The following is a 20,335-nucleotide window of genomic DNA, read 5'->3' as shown; positions in this document are numbered from 1 at the left end:
ACAAACAAATAAACCAAACCAAAACATAGATGACCCCCGAAATTATAGTTTGTATATACCAGCAAACATACTCTTCTTATCAGTTTAGATTACTCTTCTATAAACTTCTAACGTATGGTATAAAAAAAAAAACAAAACAAAAAAAGTCTGATTTTAAGTTATATATATTTTTTAATTTTAAATAAAAAATAAACGGTAACAAAAATTATCTATTTAAGAAAGTATAGGAGGTTTATATAAAAACCTGTTGTGCGAAAAATAATACAAGGGTAAATTATTTTAGAAAATTGCCAAGAGAAACAGCCAAAAATGACTAACATATAGTGTGTAACAGTGAATCATATAACGCTTATTACGAAATTACATGAAATGAGGGCGAATATTTGAGCCTGTCTTTAACAAAAATGACCTTAAAGTTTAATATTAAATACTAGTCATTTGAATACTAAGATTTTGAGTGCATTTTCGATAAAAAATGTCTTATAACCTGAGTCTATTTGGCTGTAGCATTGTGTAATTTTCGAAATATGGTTTCTTCCGAATAGATTATAATTTAAATAATTTCCCCCTCCCCCTACTAAAATTAAGAAGAAACATCATTTGAATTGTGGACTTGTGACATAACATATTAATATCATATTTCACATCAGTTATTAAAATAAAATATATGAACTATATGCAACAAAAGGCAGCTAATAAAAAAATATTTAAAAATAAACCAAATATAATAATTGTCAAAAACCATAACAACAACACGTGAAACTAAATAAATGTTTGTTACTACAACTGCCACTAGCAGTGATTGTCTGTTCTTAAATTAAAGAAAACCGAAAGACTTTTTTTGATTAATTTTTTCATTACTTTGTTTTCCATTAATTATTTTTAGCATATCCTTAACTACACTACTACATTAACCGCAAAGCAACGGTATCAATTCTAAAACAATCCAAGAAGTAATTTATATAAACGAATTCCGAATATTTATATTTTTGAACGATATAAATATAAAATGTTGATTGAAACATATAATATATATTACGTTTCTATTTCAATTCCAATAAAAACGCATTTATTAGAAATTTGTTGTTTTCTTCTTTAATTCAATAAAATATAAAAGAACAAAAAAATATACGAAAATATAACTAGATTTGTAGTAAAAAAATACAAGAAATTCAATCCAATTCAGCATAATAGACTAAATGCTAAATAAATGTCGTTTAAATGTAAACCAAAAAAACTAAAACATATACAAATGCAAAAGAATAAATAAGCCATAAAACAGCATTTCAGGAGAAAGGCAATATTCAATTCTAATCCTGTGGAATGCAATGTGAAAAACACCCGCCGTCAAGTTGGTTGATTAAATTAAATGCATATTGTCGCAAATGTATGGCTATTGATTGTGTACGATAAATATACTAAAGTGGAATGATAATTATCATCGGTTATAATTTGTTGTACACAATCCATAGGCATTACATTCATAATCAAACATAAATGTTATATTTTTTAATATATCAAAATTATTCTTATTTATTCTATAATAAAATTGTTTGTAAATAAACCATTTGAAAGTATTTTTCGGAAAAAGAAAGAAAAAAAACTACTTCAAGAAAAATAAACACCAATAACATTTAGTTGTTATAAACAAATGCATATACATATATTAAACATAAAGTTCAAGGGTTTTTTTTTTTAATTTTGAAACAATACTTATTTTGGTTATAAGCATAATAAACATTGACAAAAATCCTCCACCAAATGTCGTGGACATCCAAAGAAGTGAAAATGTCGTCTTCTTTTGGAATATACATTTAAAATAACAATGGGTTGTTATTAATTTTTAACGTAGTTTTCTTTTATATTTTAAGCAGCAGTAAATTAATTATGTACTTCTTTTTTGTAATATATATTTAAAAGAAATATTTTTTATTATTATTATTATTAATTATTCATTATCTTCATTAAATAATAAATACTATTTACATATTATATACGTCTATGTCATCATAAATATATTTTATAATTATTATTAATAATACCAAAAAAAAATCATTATATTAGAAAAAAATACATTTGAAATTATATACATATATGATGGAAAGAAAATGAAAATAAATGTTAGAAAAAAACAAACATAAAAATTAAACAAAGTGTGTATGTTGATTTTCAGAAAGACAACAACAAGACTTTTTTCATAAGAAGGTGACTTATGACTTAATTTCTTCTGTAAAACGTCTTGGACTATGGTTCTGTTGTATGGGATCCTCATCAATATTCAATATATTCCGATAACATAAAATCATTGAAGTAGTGATCATACAGTGATTTCGTGTTGCTTTCTTACAGATTAATATTAATTCGATTGCGTACATTAAAAAGTAGAGGTATTATTTAGAACACTATGATGGTACTAAAAATATTAAATGGTAAACTACCTCAGATTTACTAATTTCATCTATTAGAATTAATATGTATCCCTTTTCGATCTATTATATATTTTCAACCATTAGATGTAGATTTTCATCGCATAAATAATACTATGTACTCTAATGTAGATTTTTGCATGAGTATAGACTAATGTATTTTTAAATGAGTAGTACAACTTAATAGCTAACTGGATATTGGAGTAGATTATGTAGCTGGATTTCTATTCCCTTCATATATTCCATCATGATGCGGATTATGGAGTGTAGGCGATCCCTACGAATCTAATGGTCTCCACCTTAGTAGGCAAGGGGAAACGTTCGATAAAGCTTAAGGGCACACACTTGTATACGATCTATATTTTTCCCATTGTATTCACGTATTCACAGTGTGAAGTGAATGCAATGAAACCTTACTATTGTTGTTTCAGTGCTTTCAATTCACACATTTATCACAATTTACAAGAATGAACACTTTATTTTTAACGATTGGTGTGATTCACAATGAAATAAAATAGGCACCTAATATATGTATGTTTCACATTATACATCGCTTTATTCAAATAAATAATTCCCAATGTGCACATTTAAATTACAAATATATATTTTCGAGAAACAAAGTGAATTTGAAATACATATTTCTAAAATTCCCTAAAATCTAAATATAAAAATGCTACATCATAATACTAGGCATTTGAGTTATAATATGTAAATGTATAATATATTGGCTCTGGCAATCTCAATTAGTAGGTACATGATCAGTGGGATTCCATAGCCAGTCGGGAGGATGGAGAAGAACAACATCAATTATGAACACACATTCTAAAAAGAAATTGAAACAATTTTTAAAAGATCATTCAAATTAATAATCAATGGTTTTTCAACTTACCAATTTATTTCTTTGTGTAGTTAAGTAGTTTGTCCACATGTATTTGTCTCGCCTCACAGCTATTGTTGTGGTAGACTGTATAGATTCTTGTCCACTAATATACCATTTTCAATAAGGAAACTTTCCACATCCGAAGGAAAGAAGTCATCGGACAGATCGTCTGTAACTCTTACGAAATTTCCAATTACCGCCTGTGCTTTATAGACCAACAGGGCTGGCAAACCCTTCTGACGAAAATCTCTACTCATTCCGGCCACTGAACTGCAAATCTTGGCAAACTTAATTGTGGGATATTCGGTGGCCAATGTGTCCAAACATTTGTTCAGTGTGGCACAGGCTGAAACAGATTTGTCATAAATGTGTATTATAATTGTGGTATGTTTGTTCTCCTTTTCGACACAGTTGAGGAACTCTTCGTGTGAATTCAGATTCAACACCTTGCCAAAGTTTTGACTATGACCACATTGACGCATCATCTCGGCCATACGTTGTTTCTGATACTGTTGCAGAAAGTCTTCGGACATTAGTTCAGCAAATTCAGCTTCCAGCTCCTCTTGTTTTTTGCGTTCTTCTTCCTCTTGGGCCGTGGCTGTTGTCATTGTCAACTTCTTGGCCAATTCGATGCGTTGTCTTTCGCTTTCTTCGCGACGTTCCGCCTGTAGTTGCTTGAAACGTTGCCAGTCTTCGACGACACCTTTGGGTCCAGTATTTGTGGAGCCCATTGAACGATACCCCGCCGAAGGTGGTGGAGGACAGACATCTGGATCGATGTATGCCTGGGGACCTTGAGCGGCACGGGCACCACCTTTTTCACCGGCCTCATCATCGTCCGGTTCATATTCACCTGGTTAAATAATGTGTACTATGTTTAACAAACTTCTAATTAAAAAATATATAAAATCACAAACCTTCACTACTTGAGCAGTAGTATTCGAGTTTTTCACCCATTAATTTATCCTCCAAGGTTGCCATGTTTAGCTGTTTAGCGATTGATGTTTAATGAAGTACTTTCAGTATTTTCTGCAGTTGCAAGTGAGCAATTGAAGTAAATAATAGTTAATTAAATTACGACTTTACACGGCGATATATATAGACACAAAACCACAACCAGATAAACCAGATAAACCAATCGAATTTAAAAATGTTCCATTTGCTAACGAATGGAAGAGAAGACAAAATGGCCGAGAAAGATGAATTCAAAATGGAATGGTATAACCGAAAGTTTACGAATGAGGTGGGATGGAGACTAAATGGAAACCGTGTTGTTTACGAATGAGGTTTAGACAAAAATGTCAAAAATGGAACGAAAGAAAATTTAAAAACGTTCCACCTGGTAACGAATGGAAGAGAAGACAAAATGGCCGATAAAGAAGAACTCAAAGAGATATAACGAAATATTTACGAATGAGGTGGAAGGAAGAATCCGGTTTGTTTGCACCCACGGACACTGGCCGTGTAAAAACGGCTTTTAACGTTTGCCGTGTTGCCTGATGTATATTGGTGATGAATGTAGCACAGTTGCCATATCACGACGTCGTGTTTAACGGAATTAGATTTTAAAAATAGAATTATTTTTCTATAGACTTGATATCCGAATAACATATTTCTTAAACAAATTCAAAAGGATAAAAATCATTATTTTTTTGCAAATTTTAACTGGAACACTTTACAGAGTAAACTTTTCCTGCAAAGTTTCAAAATGAACTCTTGCAAAAAAAGCCAAACCATCTCTTTTGCTCGGAATTTTCACATGCATCTTTTAAACGCAACACGGCAGTTGCTCTTTCCGATTTTCATTTGCATTTTCCCCTTTCCATTCGTCTTACCTCTCTCTAAAGAACTCAGCATAGTTGCAGTAGAATAGTATATAAACGCTGCATGTGTAAACCCTGAAGTTGTAAAAATACAAAATTTCGTAATACTAAATAAAAATACGGTGAGATCCCTTCCTGGATTTCTTTTCTGCTTCAATACCAAATCAAAGCGAGATTTTTCAATTAAACGTTAAACACGATTTTTATGGCCAATCGGCTCACATTGTTTCAACATCATAAATCTCTCAATAATGAAATGCAAATAATACTAGCACATATATTTTTTTCATTATGATCGATTAGTCCTTAGAATAGTTACAGATGAACGAAGGCAAGAGGGTCGTATATGTGATGGGATCATTTTCCTACTAGAAGATGGCAATACAGGCAATTTGTCGCAAAATTTTGCTCAGGTGCCAAAAACGGAAACATCAATTCCCGTACTAATTGTGTAGGGTATCATATGATCGGTACTACTACTTCTTACTAATTTCAATAATGATCATTGGCTATATTCATTAACAACAAATACCCTCTGTGCAGACGTTTTCACTTTAAACCGATTGGATCATAGAGAAATGTCACAAACACAAATTGTATATAGCCAATTTACCATCTGAAAATAAACATTTTCATGGAAATCGTAATGACAATTGGCTAATTGTCGTTTGTACAACAAGACATAAATATTTAAGAGTCGAATGAGTATCCATCACATCAAGGAATTCATTATTTTGTTTGTGTGTTTCAAGATCACAGTCATAGCCATACACATATCAATGAACACAAAAAAAGAAACTATATATTTTTTTATTTTAGTTTGAGTCTATTCCAATGGTCCACTGATGATAGCGTTTAACGTACAATGCGATGGTTAGGCTGTGACTGGGACAAAATACCGCCGCATATAATTAGCAAATACAAATCTCATTCTTGTTTTTGCAATGCTCATGTTATGGCCACTAGCCAATTCTAAAACTGTTGGGCTAAACAATCAAATACAACTATTCGTTTGGTTTTTGTAAAATAGTACATAGCAGCGCGCACATTTGCTGGCGTACTTCTCTTGAGTGAAGTACTTCTGTAGGTTTAGCGGAATCCTAAAAATTATTCTATTATATAATTAATTAAACAAGTGAAAGTGTCACAATAAAAAATATGAAACCCAATAAGAAAAAACCCAGAATACGCAATAGGCCACGGAATAAAGCCAATCGTTTATTGGCTTCACAAGAACAGCAACAACAACAGGATGAAGAAGATCAAATGCCCTCGGAGGAGATCCAAGAAACGGTAGAAAATTCAAATTTACCAACAGAAGGTGTTAGTGATGATGATGATATGCCCGATTTGGAAGATGATAGTAAACCACCTGAAATGCCTAGTGCGGAACCGGATGCTGTAACAACATTAACACGTATAATGCACGAGAAAATATTAAAAACTCCTGATAAGAATTCTAAAACCCCAACAACAACTGATAAACCGGTAACCGAAAGTGCAAAACAAAATGTTGAAAATGCCAAAGCGAATCAAAAATCAAAAGAAAAAACTAAAGAGAAAATAACGGACGCTAAAACTGAGAAAAATTCTTCTAAAAATGCAACAAAATCAAAAGCGACACCGGAAACATCATCACCGGCAGATCAAAATCCCAAAGGAAATCAAAAAGCGAAAGAGAAAGTTAAAGAGAATGTAGCCGAAGCTAAAACCGAGAAAAATGCATTTATACAGAATCTACAAAAGAAAATGGAAGCAATGATGTCTGATGGTGAGTGATGAATTTTGAATGTGGGAATTATGTCGAAAATTAAAAGCGATCTTGATTTAGAAAATTAAACTATTTGTTTTGTTAAAATGTTTTTTAAATGATATTGAAAATTAAATTATATATTCAAACCAATTTTTTGTTATGTATATTTACTAAATCTTGGGACTGAATAGTTCTTGTAATTACTTAAATACATACATAATATTGTTTAATTATAATTGAATTTAATTTTCCATTAAATACGAAAAAACATATATAACATATTAACATTAAATACTTTTTTTATTATATATTTCGTTTACAGTGTTACAAGTCTATATACACATAGTACTAAATCAAGATCTCTACAAAAATCAAATGTAAAAATAATTAATTAAAAAAATTATACTGATCTTTTAGGCGATGAAAATCTACCAAATACCTTAATGGAAAATCTTAAAAAGCTATTAGATCAAAAACCAATGACTGATATTGAATCTAGCGACGATGAAGAGGAATATGTTGAATACATTTATAAACCAAGAAAATATTTTCTTGTCGGTCTATGCAATGTATGTATGAAATGAAATTATGGCATGACGAAAATACATATTTCATGTTTTTCGTGTTTTTTTATTTCTTCGCCTTCCTTTCGTAGCTTTGTAAATGTGATTTATGCAAAATAGAGCAATTGATTGAATGTTCAAAATGCCGTATGACTTATTATTGTAACATCGATCACATGCAAAATGATGTGGAACATCGACAATTATGTTCAGCACTACAGCAGGTGGCAGCCAATGTTGATGGTAGGATAATTTTTTCCGCCACTAAGTCAGTATGGAAAAAAACTGATGAATACGTAAATATTGTTTTCCTTTAAGGTGGTCACATTTTCAGCAAATGCTCCGATATGTCACCCGATCAATTTCGTTCTTATCGCATTATTATGATACGAAAAGTGTCGGAAATTTTACAGAGACCTTTAACGGCCACCGAACAGGAAGTTATACTGTTTCCACGTCTGTGTATCAATGGCAAATGTCGTAAATATGAAGCATTAACAGATTGTCCCAATTGTGGCATGGTGGCATATTGTTCGGAACCATTGCATCTGGTTAGCGAACATGAAAAGTGGTGTAAATTCTATCAACTTTTTAAGGAGTTGGTAATGCAACAGGAGAAATTTGGACGTTTAGATCCATCGCTGCCAAGTAAAATATTAAAGGATACACCTTTGGTATGCAACACCACCAGGGAGATTTTCAAAAAATTAAATATGGGTAATGAAAACACGCCGATATGTACATATATTTTCCGTTTTTAATTTCCAATCTCTTTTCAAACAGATTTACCCGAAAACAGTTGTGAATATGCGGCCTTAACACAGATTTCAACGGCTCCTCTAACCGCTTGGTATGCTCTAAAATTAACACAACAACTGAATAGGCTTGAGGAACTTACAATACACTTGATAGGTTGGTATCCAACACCAAACAGAACACCTTAAATATTATAATGATTCCGGCCCTTTCAATTAGGTGCTGAAATTGAGTTTGAAGTTGATATTTTACACAAATGGGAATTGTTTTTCTTGCACATTACACCGATGGTAAAAACGTTAAATGTGGTATTTGTGGGGCCTGAATTAAATCCCAATAATATATCTTTTGAACAACTACAGAAAACAAAGTAATTTATAGACAATTTTTAGAACAATATTTATAACCTCTATATCCCCGTAGGTGCTGTAAAGTGTGCCAAAAAAATCAACGCACAGTAAAATATTTCTTTGAGGCAAATATCTATCACGATTACTGTCGTTCCAAAAGATTTTTAAACCCGAATTTAAGTAAGTGGGCATTTTGTTTCCGAACCCCCCTCCCCCTTATTCTCATTTCTGTCTACTCCTCTTTTCACAGTTTGTTTCTTTAATGCTGGCCTATATCGTTCCACTGGCTTCAACATGGAAGACACCTGGCCCGAAACAATAAACGCCGCCGCTAACCTCAATGTGCCCATAGTTGTTACCGCCTATACCGAGTATGAATCCCCATTGGATTTAGAACGGTTCCTGGAGGAGGGTGGTCGTGAAATGAAAATGTTGGAAAAACCTTCGGAAAATCTATTTTCTTCTGTTAAGCCCGAAAGAAATTTCATATCGGACGATGAGGCCCCATTTATGTTTAAGAATTACTACAGCTTTGTTTTACGATAAAATTTGTAAAGACACTTTTTATTAATTATATTCAAAAAATAATTTTTTTTATTATTTACTACATATGTATGTTCTTAAAATGTATATCATCTACATAGGCTTTTCTACGACTTGGCCTCGGCCATTTTAGCGATACGTATATCCACAGGATTACGTAATTTACGTGCTGGCTTGACCAGCTCACTTTCATCCATGGGTTCGATAATTTTACCTTTCTGTGTTATGACCGATGGACGTGTAAGCAAACGGAAGGCGGTTTCAGTTACAAAGTTGCGTCCCAACGGCGCTCTTATACTGGCCTCATAATCTTTCAGGGAGGTGAATGGGAAGGGTACATCAGATACCAGGTGATTTCTTAGTTTCTTGTTGACATTTTCATTTATGTACACACCATCTTTGTTTTCATCTTTTCGTTTTTCTTCGGGAGCCAGTTTAAGCAGCAGGCGTTTGTTTCTCCTTTCCATTTGTTCTTTAGAAATGCCTGCTCCAGCCCATGAACCCCAGCCGGGCATTGACAGTTGAATTTCTGCATCTTTCAGTTCGGAATCTTTTGTTTTGTCGCGACTGAAGTCGGCAATGATGTCATCATCCTCAAAGGCCTGGGCAATTGTCATTTGTTGGTCGGCATTGGGATCTTCATCCTCGTCGTCCATATCAACATCACCCATTGCTTCGCTGACTGTACCGAAACCAATTCCATGCTGTTTCAGTTTTACTGTTGCCAATTTATTGGGATCTATTGTGTCTGTTGTTGTAGTGGCGGTCTTGTCCTTTGACTCGGTGGCATCATCATTGGTCTTTGTAGACATTGCTTTGTCCAATGTTTCATTTAATTTGACAGTTGCATCACCCTCCTCTTCATCCAGTTCGTTTTTCAACTCTTCATCAATTTCAGGACGTGATGCTTTGGTCTTGAAGGACAAATCCTTCAAGTTCTTCAATGGATCGTGTCCCTTGGAATATTTCTTTTTGTCCTTTCTGCTCTCCTTTATCTGTTTACCCTTTTCATTTATTATTTCTAATTTCTTTTGTAATTTTTCTCTAATTTTATCTTCTTGGGCATCGAAAATATCGTCAATGGATTTGACAGCAGCAGGATCAATTTCTTCCACTAACCAGCCATTCTCTAGTTTCTGATTTTTATTAGATTTAGTAGTGGTCTTCTTTTCGACTTGCTTTCTCTTTAGTGTTTTAGCAGTTTGTTTTTTAGTTTCTTCCTTTTGTTCTACTTTTGGTACATCGACGCTTTCGTGTTCACTCTCATTTTCGTCATCATCGTTCTTCTGTGCCGTTTCCTCATCATTGTCGGAACCATCTTCATTTTTAGATTCATCCTCTTCCTGTTCTTCATTTAGAAGGCGTTTGTACTCCTCCAGCATTTTTTCGTTGTCGTTGCGCTCAAGCCAGTATTTACGCCAATTCGGTTGCTCCTGTTCACTTGGAGTTGCCTTATCTTTTTTGCCTACAGTGGTCCATGGATTGAAAGGATCATATTCGGGATCATCTTCATCTACATCGTCCTTCTTTTCCTCTTTCATTTCCTCGTCGGAATCTTCATCTTTGACCTTCTGAGTCAATTCTCTGCTGATTTGTAACTGTTCTGACAAATCCTTGCGCACGTCTTTATCGTATTTGGCTCGAATTTGTAAATTCTTTGCCCAAGTACCAGTATTTTTATGTCTCAGACTGGCTCTTTCCAGTACCCTGGATTTCTCCAAAGCATTTAGTTTTTCCATTGCAGCCTCTGGATTGGTTTTTTGTAACAACTCAAACTGTTTGATTTGATCCTGCATTTTCTGCTTCTTCAGCAGTTTGTGGTATTTTTTGGATTTGATTTTCTTTTGCAGGCGAGCCTTTACAGATTTTTGAGCTTCACGCATTTTCAGGTAAGCCAACTCCTTGCGTTTGGCTATCAATTCTTCTTTTGTTAATTTCTTCTGCAATAGCTGTTGCTCTTGTTTCTCCAACTCGGCGGGATCATGAGTATCGCCCAAGTGTTCACGTTTCATTTTGGCGTATTTATTTTCCAATTCTTCCATTTGCAACATCAAATCAGTTTTAACACTTTGCTCCAGGGGTTTACGATTTAGGGAAGTGTTGACATAGACAGTTTCCGATTTCAAGGGGAATACCTAGATGAAAAGAAGAGGATATTGAAGGGATTGTTGGTGGAATTCTATTTGATATCATACCTGTGTCTCGGCCGATCTGTTTGATGCCACCACTGCATCCCATTTGGCCAGCTTTGCTTTGACATTCTCATAACCAATGGTTCGCTTGATACGCTCCGCAGCTGGCTTCTCCAAAGGTTTCTCCAACACCTTCTTTGTGGTTACAGTTTTCTTGAGTTCCTTTCCCGTTTCCAATAGTTTTTTGTTGCCCTTTAAAACCTCCACCAAATCATTGATAGCCACGGGCTGTGCCTTGGGTTTGGACACAACAGCCGAACCCTTGACCAACTGAAATTCATCTTGCACTAATTTCGGTTCATCACGTGTTGATTTTCGTATATGTTGGCTCTTTCCCAAACTGCTGATAGCCTGCAGCAGTTGTTTGTGGGATTTGGGATTGACTTGTTCCTCGTCGTCACTCATGATTTCGTTGGTGAATTAAAAATATAAATTTATTAAAATCGGCTTCAGCTGCAACCACGTTCGCACGTTTATTTCATTGACAGTTCTCAAATGTGTTTGTTGACAATCTCCAGTCAGTCTCTCGTGAGAGAAGGAATGAAATGCGTTTGTCGTGTCGAACACAATAAAGTCGCCGAGCACATTGCATTATGGAACGTTTTTAAATTAGGTTGGTTTTTTGGTTAGTTTTCGGAATATTCTTATACGTCATATATATTTAATATTTATTTTTATACATCATATATATTTTTCATTCCACCGATTTGTTTCATTGAAACATTTTATATTTACTGGATGTATCAATGAAAGTTCCTTTACTCCATACAATTCATTTGCTCCATATAGTTCCTTTGCTTCAAATAGTTCAAAAAAGGAACTGGATCAGAAAAAGGAACTATATTAATTAAAGAGCTGGAACTAGTTCCGATCGTTCCTTTATCGGAATAGTTCCAATAGTTCGTTCTAGTTTTGCAAACGTGACAAACGGATTGTTTCGCTAAAAAAAGTGAGAAAATATAAAAAATTATCTATTTAAAAGTAAAAAGATGTATGAATTAAAAACTTTGCTACCACAATTCGACATAAACGTGCCAAAGTGCATGTACGAAATGAAGAACTTGAACACAGCCGTAGTTGCGGAGAAGGGCTGCCCCAAAAAAGTCACCGAGGTAAGAATATGAATTGGACAATTCGAGATGCTTGATTGTTCTTGCACACACTCCTCTGTACTAATAAGAATTTCTGTTGCCACATCAAGTGAAGTTGTTCTGCAGTAGATTCTTAATTCATTTCATTCAATCTCATGTAGCAATTGTTGCAATTTCCATAAAATATTACTTCACGCTTTCGTAAGTCCATTTTAGGTCATAATTTTCTTCTTCTATTTCTATAACAATCATATTAATCATCTCATGTTTGTACCATTCTTGAAGGGCTTCTTGAAATTCTTTGGTGCGACCACAGCGGCAACCACTGGCACTGTTAGCACGTGTTGTCCCCTTGATTTGGATAAATTGGGTGCTCAAATACAACAGATTATCAAGGTTACTTTATGGAAATTATTATAATTATTGTATGATCTCACTAACCCAACAGCAGCAGCAGTATAACGTCCTAATAATGCACTCATTCTATATGGAACTGTCTAGTGTCCACTTAGAAGACGCGACATTTTACCATAACCTTCAAGTAGAACTATTAGGCTAACATTCTAACCGGCCCCAGGACATTGGGTGGTGGTGGAGCATTACTAATACGAATATGCACCATTATGTTTTTCGTCCGTACAGAAGGTACAAGGGGATGTCTTACTACATAGCTTAACACAAATAACATCATTAGCTCTGTTAATAACATAATTTCTCTACGCTCCATTCCATGTTAATGTCATTTACAAAGCACTAATTCTCTTGTCCGTTCCATTCATTATGCTTTCACTCACCACACACAGACACTAAATTTGTGCCTGCCGCCTCTGTTGCTCATTTCTTGCCAGTAGTCTTTCATCAAGTGTTCAGTGTGTGTCAATAGTTTTTGTTAGCCGTTTTCATTGCTCTAGAATATAGATAGCTAAAGAGAAATGAGTTTGGAGGTCTATTGGTGCTTTACATTTCATTTGCTGAAAACTAACCTCAAAATGTTCTCATATTTTTATTTTCTGTCTTAAATTTATTTCAATTTTTGTTTATTTCGCCCCCACCCGTAAAAAGGTCTCTGGTGGTGATGCTCAAACGGTGGTTAAACGCCAAGAGAAGGTGATGCTTCAATTGGAAGAACTGAAGAAACAGTTGGCCGGAATCCGTTCAACATTGGGTTTGTGTCAAAAAGGTATTCAGGCAACTAGCTATATATCCAACAACAATGGTGGACTAAGAGAGGTAGGTTTCCATTACAATGTGGAAGCAATGTTTTAATAAAAATTCAAATTTCAGGAACCATTGCATGATATTGTGATAAATGGACATCCCAATTTTATACCCTATGCCCTACTTGCCATGAAAAATGCCTGGAAGGATTTGTTTACCATTGATGTGAAAACCTTTACCCATTCCACAATGAACGACATTGGCAAAGAGGCTAAAGCATTTGAACAGGCCCTAAAGAGTGTGAAAGTAAATCCCGATAAACCCAAAGTGAATGTCACGCTGATATGGAAAAATTGTAAGTAGTCCTCGGATCCAATTACCAATAGTCAGTATAGGCAGCGTTATCTCTCTTTTACAGGTGAACACACAGAAATGATCAGCTCTCCCACCATGTATGTTCCCATTTATGGCGAAGTGAATATTATTCGCTATTTGGGACGTGTTGGTCCCGCCGAGTACCGCTATGAAAATTCTCCCCTCTGCAATGAAATTGATGTTGTGCTGGACATTTGCTATCAATTGTTGCGTTGCAATACCCCCAAGGCCCGAGCCAATATTATTCGCCTGCTAAATAATCGCCTACAAAAACAACAATATTTCGGTGGTGACAAAATGTCCATCGCCGATATTGGCGTTCACAGTTCCTTGCGTCGTATGCCTGCTATAACTGATAAAGATTTAACTCCCGCCCTGCTGGAATGGCGTAAACGTGCCGCTAAATTTACTTTGATTTAAGAAATGAAAATTTGCACTCTCAAAACACACACAAACACAATTTAGTTTAAGAATACAAGTACGAAGCCGAGAAATAAGCAAATTCAAATTGACGAAAATAAATGCAATCTTACCAAGTTCGTGCCCCTCCCCAAGGTAAGGAAGAAAACGTAGGCATTTTGGTAATATTACAAAAAAACATATTTTCTTTATTCTTTGAAAATCAATTTTAAATCTACAACTAGTCTAATGTTGTGAGTTTCTCACGTTTATTATCATCGATATTTCATATATATTTGTTCAGTCTAAGTAATGTTAAAAAAAAAACGAAACGAAAAGAAAAAACGCAAGTTTGTTTAACAGTTCAAACTTCCTATACTGTTACTCAACGTTAAGATATACGGAAGCATATTGTCAATTTGCACTTGGCCCACCAAATTTGAAAAGAACAACTCTTCGACTGCTTCCGACTCTAAGGCACTCAACGGCATAAGGTTGAGAACGATGTTGTTAAAACGTTCGTCCGCTTCGTATGCGGGTATTTCCTGTGACATTATCAATTTTCTTAGACTAGTGAGGCTGTACTGCTGCACGCGTTGTACAAACGAGCGTACGTTTTGATCTTTACGTTTCACGAAACAGTGGGCATTGAATAGACAGGCTAGACGCAGTAAAGCATATTCCATATCACTGCACTCCAGAGATTGGATATTTTGAATGAAGGAATTGAGACGAGCTATGTGTTCACTTAGCTTCTTTATCTTTTGTGGCTCCATTTTCTCGTTGGCCATTTGACGAACATTGGTGATCAAGGTACTAATGATGGTACGCTGTGATAGATTTTGAACCTGGGCCACACTAATTGCCAACAATGCCGGCCAGGCGGATCGTAGTAATGTTATCTGAGCACGTTGTGTCAACTCCATGAAAGCTGGTACTTTGCGAAGCCATACGATTGTAAGGAATATAATACGCGAGCCCGATTCACAAACATAGTGGACATTAAAGTACGAGGATACCAATGCTGGTGTCTGCAAATTGAAGCTGGCATAGCTGGGGGATATTAACTCATTTTCAAATACTGCTTCGTTGGCCATAAATTCACCACCACCTCCTCCATCATCCATATCCATAGCGTCATTGAAGTCGTCTTCGTTGCTACTTTGATCACCCATCTCATCGTCTTCGTTGAGTTCATTTTTTATTGAGAGTCCATTTCCACCTGTTGGCATATTGTCTAGCTGTTGTTTTATCGGCTGCAGTAGTTGCAAGGCTTTCTCAATGACCCTTTTGTCTAGGGCTGTTTGTATGAAGCCAACTGTTGCAGGATTTGGTGTCAAGGCGTCTAGGTTGAAATTAATGTTTTGATTGTTGTTGTTTGAGAGATTTTGCAAGCACATTGTGGTGGTGTTGTCGAAGGCATCATCTTCATCGTCGTCATTGTCATCTAGTTGATGTTTTGGTTCTGGTGAAAAACTTGTGTGCTTGTTGGAACTGGTTGAGGATTGACTGGATAACTGTTGTTGTTGCTGTTGAACTTGTTGCTGCTGCTGTTGTTGTTGTTGTGTTGCCAGCACTAAGAGAGAAGGTTAGAAAGAGTTGAATATTATTTCAATAGGAGGGGTTACTTACTTAAAGTCTGAGTCAGTTCTGCAAAGTTCAGACCCATTGGAAATATTCCAGCTGCTGCTGATGAAGAAAAAGCCGCTGCTGCTGCTGCATTTGATGCCGCAGCAGCTGCATTCAAATTGTGATTGAACAGGGGCGATAATTTCGATCTCTGATGGAATTGAGGACTAGAATTTGATTTCATTGTCGATGTAGCAGAGCCACTTCCACCCGCAGCCACTGATAACCCTTGCACAGCTTGGCTGGTGGACGCCGATGACATAGGGTCCTTTTTGTCTATGATAGGCTTTCGTTCATGTTGTACAGCTACAAGTTTAGTTTTTGACATAAATTAAAAGAGAAATAAATTTGTTTTTAAAAAACTTGAAAGCAACAGGTATTTCCTAATGAAGAAATGATCATGCATTGAAACTGGATTGTCGCAAATTTTGCTGACATTAACATAAATTCAATTCCCGTTTATGTGGATGTATGTATTGTATATGGTTTTGAGTATAATGATTTTGAAACAGATGAACTGATGTGATGATTGGGTAGGTTGTATAGCCAAAAGGAGGGGTGTAAGGTTAGTCATAGCCAAATGTGTGTTTTTTTTCTTTTTGAAATTGTGTTAGGATGTTTGTCGACATTATTAAATGAAAATTACAATCACTTCTCATGCCGCTGGCCAAACATTTCTGCAATCTGCAGAACTGGCAACGATTACGATGGTGCTTGGTGACCTCGCAGTTCATTGCTCCGCGACACTGGTAGCCCAATTGCTTGCGTATCGATCGCTTGAAGAATCCCTTACATCCCTCACAACTGATGGCTCCATAATGTCGTCCCGAGGCTCTGTCACCGCAAACCAGACACAATTCCACGTTCATGTTGGTGGGCACTGTTGTCGAAGTACCGCCAGCTACCGAACCAGTGCCAACTCCATGAGTTGACGTGGGATGATTCACAAAATACTTTTCTGCAAAGAAGAACAGAACAACGATAACAGGTAGCAGTGAGTAGTTAGTTCTAAGAATGTGTAAAGTAACACGAATGTGACTACAATATAATAGCCTTGAGCCTCACCTTCAGCTTGAAAACCACTTGTGCCCATTGTCGGAGCTTTATAATGTCGCCCCGTCACACACCTTTTGCTCTGTCCCCTCACTCTTTTGGTTGCTTTGTTCAGGTTGTGGGCAAGATACTTCTTACTCGTACGTATTTTGTATTCTTCCTCTCTCCACGCTGTGTTTTCTGCTGTTGTTGCTCTATAAAAATTCTTGACCTTTTTCGCTTCCCCTCTCTGTTCCACCGCACAACTTAAATCCTATGCAGGCAGGCAGGCAGGCAAGAGTAAAGCCAGAAGCACTTGTTTTCTAGTTCAGTACGTACATCACTTGAGCACACTAGAAGCTCTAGCGTACACTAACTACTTCTTTTCTAACTAGACACACACATACACACACGCGCTCACTCTCACACGGACACGAGTCTTGAAAACAATACAAAAAATTGTTGCTTCACTTGGTCTTGGGTTTTTGATGTTATTTGCTTTGCTTTTGTGTGTCTCTTTTTTCATTAGCGCTTCTGTTGCTGTTGTTCACTTTTAACTCGAGGTCAATCACTTGTTTGTTCACCAAAAAAAGGCTGATGATGCACCACCACCTCTCAGCTGTGGATAATAGATAAATAGGAATTATCTATGTAGTTATTTGAGAATAATTCATTTAGTTGATATTTATTTTGAATTGTATTTGTTGGAGTTGTCGTTTAAGAACCTAACAACACAAATTTACCTCTTCTAATAAGATGGATTGATTAGAATTTATTTTTCTGCTCGCAAAGTTTCAGAGCTTGTGAGAAACTATTGTAGCGGCGTTGCTGTTGATAGAGTGGGCAAAGTGTTTTCAATGAAATGCAACTCAGTGGCCGTTATTACATGGTGTTTGGCCGTTGATATTGTGTTCAGAGTTAAATTCATCGGTAGATGGCGTTGCTTTAAAACTCTTATTGGGAAACGGGTAAATGATTGGGATTTTAATGTGAAATTATCATTCTTTGGAAAAATTTAGGTGATATGACCCTGCAGTTTAGGCTACCTTCTAAATTCTGTGTGGGTTTTGTTTTCCAATGAAATTCTGCAGAATCCTTTTCTCAACAGTTAACCCATATATTGCCAGAGGTTTTTCTTCGGAAACCGAACGAATGACATCAGCCAGAATCAGCATCGATTTTAAAGGTTGGAAATTCGTCCTCTCTGCCGGGACTTTCTTCGACGTAATCGAGAGGCTTTCCGACTGGATGCTGCTAATTTCAGGTCCTTATCTATTTTACAATTGGTTGTGTTTGATATTTGGTCCCCGGAGGACTTTGGAGACGGCATTGTTATTGTGAGCACTTCCAGCTTCGCGAATTTAGTTGATTATTTGGAATTACTGAGTAACCGTTTCACTGTCATAGCCTTGGTTGTAAATTTTATAGGAACTTGAGGTTCTTCTTGATTAGATGGGAGACCTTGTCAGCAATAATGTTCGCGTCCCTGTTAGAAACCGTCTTATCTTTGGTCGACTTTGGTAGCTGATGGTACTAAAAAAGTATTCATTTTAAAAGCATTAAGAATCATTTAGTTTAGGGCGGGTATTAGCTATACCACAATCTTTCGGATACAGTCAATATCGTGACTGCTATCTTTAAATTACTAATTTATAATTATTTCTGCATTGAAAAGTACGCTGGAAAATCCTTTCGTACAGTTTAATTTCTTGTTCTATTTAAGAATATATCAATGTTGCAAGTCAATATGCAACATTCATTTGGCCTATTTAACAACGTGTTTGGGTCTCATGTGTGTGTGGCAGCCAATCAACCGTCAAATAAAATACAATTAAAATTTTATGCGTCAATGATTCACAATTAAATGTGACCTCTGCGAATTTTAAAAAGGAATACATTTGGAATATTTTTTGAACTCTGACAAATATAAATTTTAAATTTTGATAAGCTTTTAAAATAAGTACAAATTTTATATCGGATGGCCATAATTTTTTTTTTTTACAATCGATGTAATAAATAAAAAATTCACTTGTCAAACATATTTCAATTGACAAAAATCAACTTATAGCGGAAAATGGCCGTGCGACAATGTCCATGGAATACTAAAATGAGTGTGTCGGTCTGTCTGTCAGTCATCATAATTGTTCAACAGGACATACACTGACTCACTCACACAAAAACAAACTCGGCCATTTTTTTACATCACATGTTTAAGTGGTTAAGAGAGGACATCAAATTGATAAAAACAATTTTGCCACAGGAATTCTCAAAAAAAAATCGAGTGAACAATTTCATGTGTGTGCAAGTTATTTAAAACACGTGTGACTGCCCAGGAACAAGGACAAAGGTGATTGTGTGAACTTTGATATTCTGGTCACTTGCGGAAGAACTCGTTTTTTTTAGGGAAACAAGAAGCACACATCATTATGGCTCGCATGACATGTGTCGTTTTTGTCAAATGTTTTAAATAGCTTGTGATAGATTATTGAGGAAATTTGATGTCAAAGATAGTTAAATATACTTATTTCTTTAGATCGATTTTTTAATATACTTTATAATAGAAAATATTTTGACAAATTAATTTTATTTCTATATTTGAAAAAAAATTAATTAGTGTTATTAATTTAATTTAATTTATTTTATTAAATTATAATTAGTATTAAATGAGGTTTTATATATTTTATATTCATCTAGTTTAACATTATTTTTCACTGTCCAAGTTACGTTTTTTATATTTTTGTTGACAAGGAAACGGAAGTGAGAGAAATGTGTTGCGTTGGTAAATGCCATCAAGCCTCTGTATAAACTGATGGCATTTTTTTTAAAAAAGGTGCAGCAGCCACGCTACATAATGACACACAACTAGAGTATTTAATATGCAAAACACATTGTTTAACTGAACTTCACTTTGACTGCCAAGCTGACGACTCTGGCGGACATTGATTTCAGGTGGTTGTTATGGTGATTTCTTTTGGCTTGTTTTTTTGTTTGGTTCGCTCTGTTTCCTCTTTTGTGTGTGTGTGTGTTTTGCACATCCTGACGTGAACTGGCCATTGCTGCCTATTGTTCCCAAAGAGTAATCATGAAATGTAACAACAACGACAACAACAAAAAATTAGTGTTGAAAAAAAAAACAGCAATGAACACAATTGAATTTTGTAATGTCGTTTTGTTGTAGTTATTACCCGTGTTATTGTTGGTGTTGTCATTGCTGTGGATGATGACTTCTTAACCACTTTGGTTAGTGTTCTCCTTTGTTTGTCATTTGTTTTGTTATATTCCGTGAGCTATTGACCCTTGATTACGTTTTGGAAACAGTACAGTGTTGGTCACGTAATTAGATCACCTGGCGAAGTTAGATAATT

General features: G+C 35.3%; 5 protein-coding genes across 5 annotated transcripts; 2 read left to right on the top strand and 3 right to left on the bottom strand.

The window, feature by feature from the left end:
- Nucleotides 1-3,374: 3,374 nt before the first annotated feature.
- On the bottom strand, nucleotides 3,375-4,287 carry LOC133333233 (phosducin-like protein). Its single transcript, XM_061541560.1, has 2 exons — nucleotides 4,224-4,287; nucleotides 3,375-4,159 (listed from the first exon to the last, which is right to left on the bottom strand). The coding sequence occupies exons 1-2, from the start codon at nucleotides 4,285-4,287 to the stop codon at nucleotides 3,375-3,377; spliced, it is 849 nt and encodes a 282-aa protein (XP_061397544.1).
- Nucleotides 4,288-6,287: 2,000 nt separating this feature from the next.
- LOC133333231 (uncharacterized) lies at nucleotides 6,288-9,097 on the top strand. The gene is made up of 9 exons (XM_061541559.1): nucleotides 6,288-6,627; nucleotides 6,748-6,900; nucleotides 7,300-7,451; nucleotides 7,538-7,688; nucleotides 7,764-8,162; nucleotides 8,229-8,357; nucleotides 8,421-8,571; nucleotides 8,625-8,731; nucleotides 8,802-9,097. The coding sequence occupies exons 1-9, from the start codon at nucleotides 6,288-6,290 to the stop codon at nucleotides 9,095-9,097; spliced, it is 1,878 nt and encodes a 625-aa protein (XP_061397543.1).
- A 104-nt stretch (nucleotides 9,098-9,201) lies between these two features.
- Nucleotides 9,202-11,702, bottom strand: LOC133333212 (U3 small nucleolar RNA-associated protein 14 homolog A). The gene is made up of 2 exons (XM_061541539.1): nucleotides 11,290-11,702; nucleotides 9,202-11,229 (listed from the first exon to the last, which is right to left on the bottom strand). The coding sequence occupies exons 1-2, from the start codon at nucleotides 11,689-11,691 to the stop codon at nucleotides 9,202-9,204; spliced, it is 2,430 nt and encodes an 809-aa protein (XP_061397523.1). The 5' UTR covers nucleotides 11,692-11,702.
- Nucleotides 11,703-12,275: 573 nt separating this feature from the next.
- Nucleotides 12,276-14,330, top strand: LOC133333230 (probable aminoacyl tRNA synthase complex-interacting multifunctional protein 2). The gene is made up of 5 exons (XM_061541558.1): nucleotides 12,276-12,398; nucleotides 12,594-12,773; nucleotides 13,440-13,607; nucleotides 13,662-13,890; nucleotides 13,954-14,330. Exons 1-5 carry the CDS (start codon nucleotides 12,276-12,278, stop codon nucleotides 14,328-14,330), a joined length of 1,077 nt encoding a protein of 358 aa, XP_061397542.1.
- Nucleotides 14,331-14,644: 314 nt separating this feature from the next.
- Nucleotides 14,645-17,108, bottom strand: LOC133333213 (nuclear hormone receptor HR78). Its single transcript, XM_061541540.1, has 4 exons — nucleotides 17,004-17,108; nucleotides 16,591-16,896; nucleotides 15,942-16,244; nucleotides 14,645-15,885 (listed from the first exon to the last, which is right to left on the bottom strand). The coding sequence occupies exons 1-4, from the start codon at nucleotides 17,029-17,031 to the stop codon at nucleotides 14,666-14,668; spliced, it is 1,857 nt and encodes a 618-aa protein (XP_061397524.1). The 5' UTR covers nucleotides 17,032-17,108; the 3' UTR covers nucleotides 14,645-14,665.
- Nucleotides 17,109-20,335: the final 3,227 nt, after the last annotated feature.

This window comes from Musca vetustissima, unplaced genomic scaffold (genome assembly GCF_032173495.1).
Source record: "Musca vetustissima isolate MV318-11 ecotype Yass unplaced genomic scaffold, APGP_CSIRO_Mvet_v1 utg12664, whole genome shotgun sequence".
Classification (NCBI taxonomy): domain Eukaryota; kingdom Metazoa; phylum Arthropoda; class Insecta; order Diptera; family Muscidae; genus Musca; species Musca vetustissima.
This window is presented reverse-complemented; position numbering and strand designations above follow the sequence as displayed.

Excerpts from the sequence above, each read along its gene's own strand:
- LOC133333231 (XM_061541559.1), top strand. The coding sequence starts at position 6,288 with ATGAAACCCAATAAGAAAAAACCCAGAATACGCAATAGGCCACGGAAT. Across the intron at positions 6,901-7,299 it reads GGAAGCAATGATGTCTGATG|GCGATGAAAATCTACCAAAT; the intron begins GTGAGTGATGAA and ends CTGATCTTTTAG. Across the intron at positions 8,572-8,624 it reads GAACAACTACAGAAAACAAA|GTGCTGTAAAGTGTGCCAAA; the intron begins GTAATTTATAGA and ends ATATCCCCGTAG.
- LOC133333230 (XM_061541558.1), top strand. The coding sequence starts at position 12,276 with ATGTATGAATTAAAAACTTTGCTACCACAATTCGACATAAACGTGCCA. Across the intron at positions 13,608-13,661 it reads ACAATGGTGGACTAAGAGAG|GAACCATTGCATGATATTGT; the intron begins GTAGGTTTCCAT and ends TTCAAATTTCAG. Across the intron at positions 13,891-13,953 it reads CACGCTGATATGGAAAAATT|GTGAACACACAGAAATGATC; the intron begins GTAAGTAGTCCT and ends TCTCTTTTACAG.
- LOC133333213 (XM_061541540.1), bottom strand. The coding sequence starts at position 17,031 with ATGGGCACAAGTGGTTTTCAAGCTGAAG. Across the intron at positions 16,897-17,003 it reads AAGTGGTTTTCAAGCTGAAG|AAAAGTATTTTGTGAATCAT; the intron begins GTGAGGCTCAAG and ends TCTTCTTTGCAG. Across the intron at positions 15,886-15,941 it reads AGAACTGACTCAGACTTTAA|TGCTGGCAACACAACAACAA; the intron begins GTAAGTAACCCC and ends CTTCTCTCTTAG.
- LOC133333212 (XM_061541539.1), bottom strand. The coding sequence starts at position 11,691 with ATGAGTGACGACGAGGAACAAGTCAATCCCAAATCCCACAAACAACTG. Across the intron at positions 11,230-11,289 it reads ACAGATCGGCCGAGACACAG|GTATTCCCCTTGAAATCGGA; the intron begins GTATGATATCAA and ends CTTTTCATCTAG.
- LOC133333233 (XM_061541560.1), bottom strand. The coding sequence starts at position 4,287 with ATGGCAACCTTGGAGGATAAATTAATGGGTGAAAAACTCGAATACTAC. Across the intron at positions 4,160-4,223 it reads CTACTGCTCAAGTAGTGAAG|GTGAATATGAACCGGACGAT; the intron begins GTTTGTGATTTT and ends TTATTTAACCAG.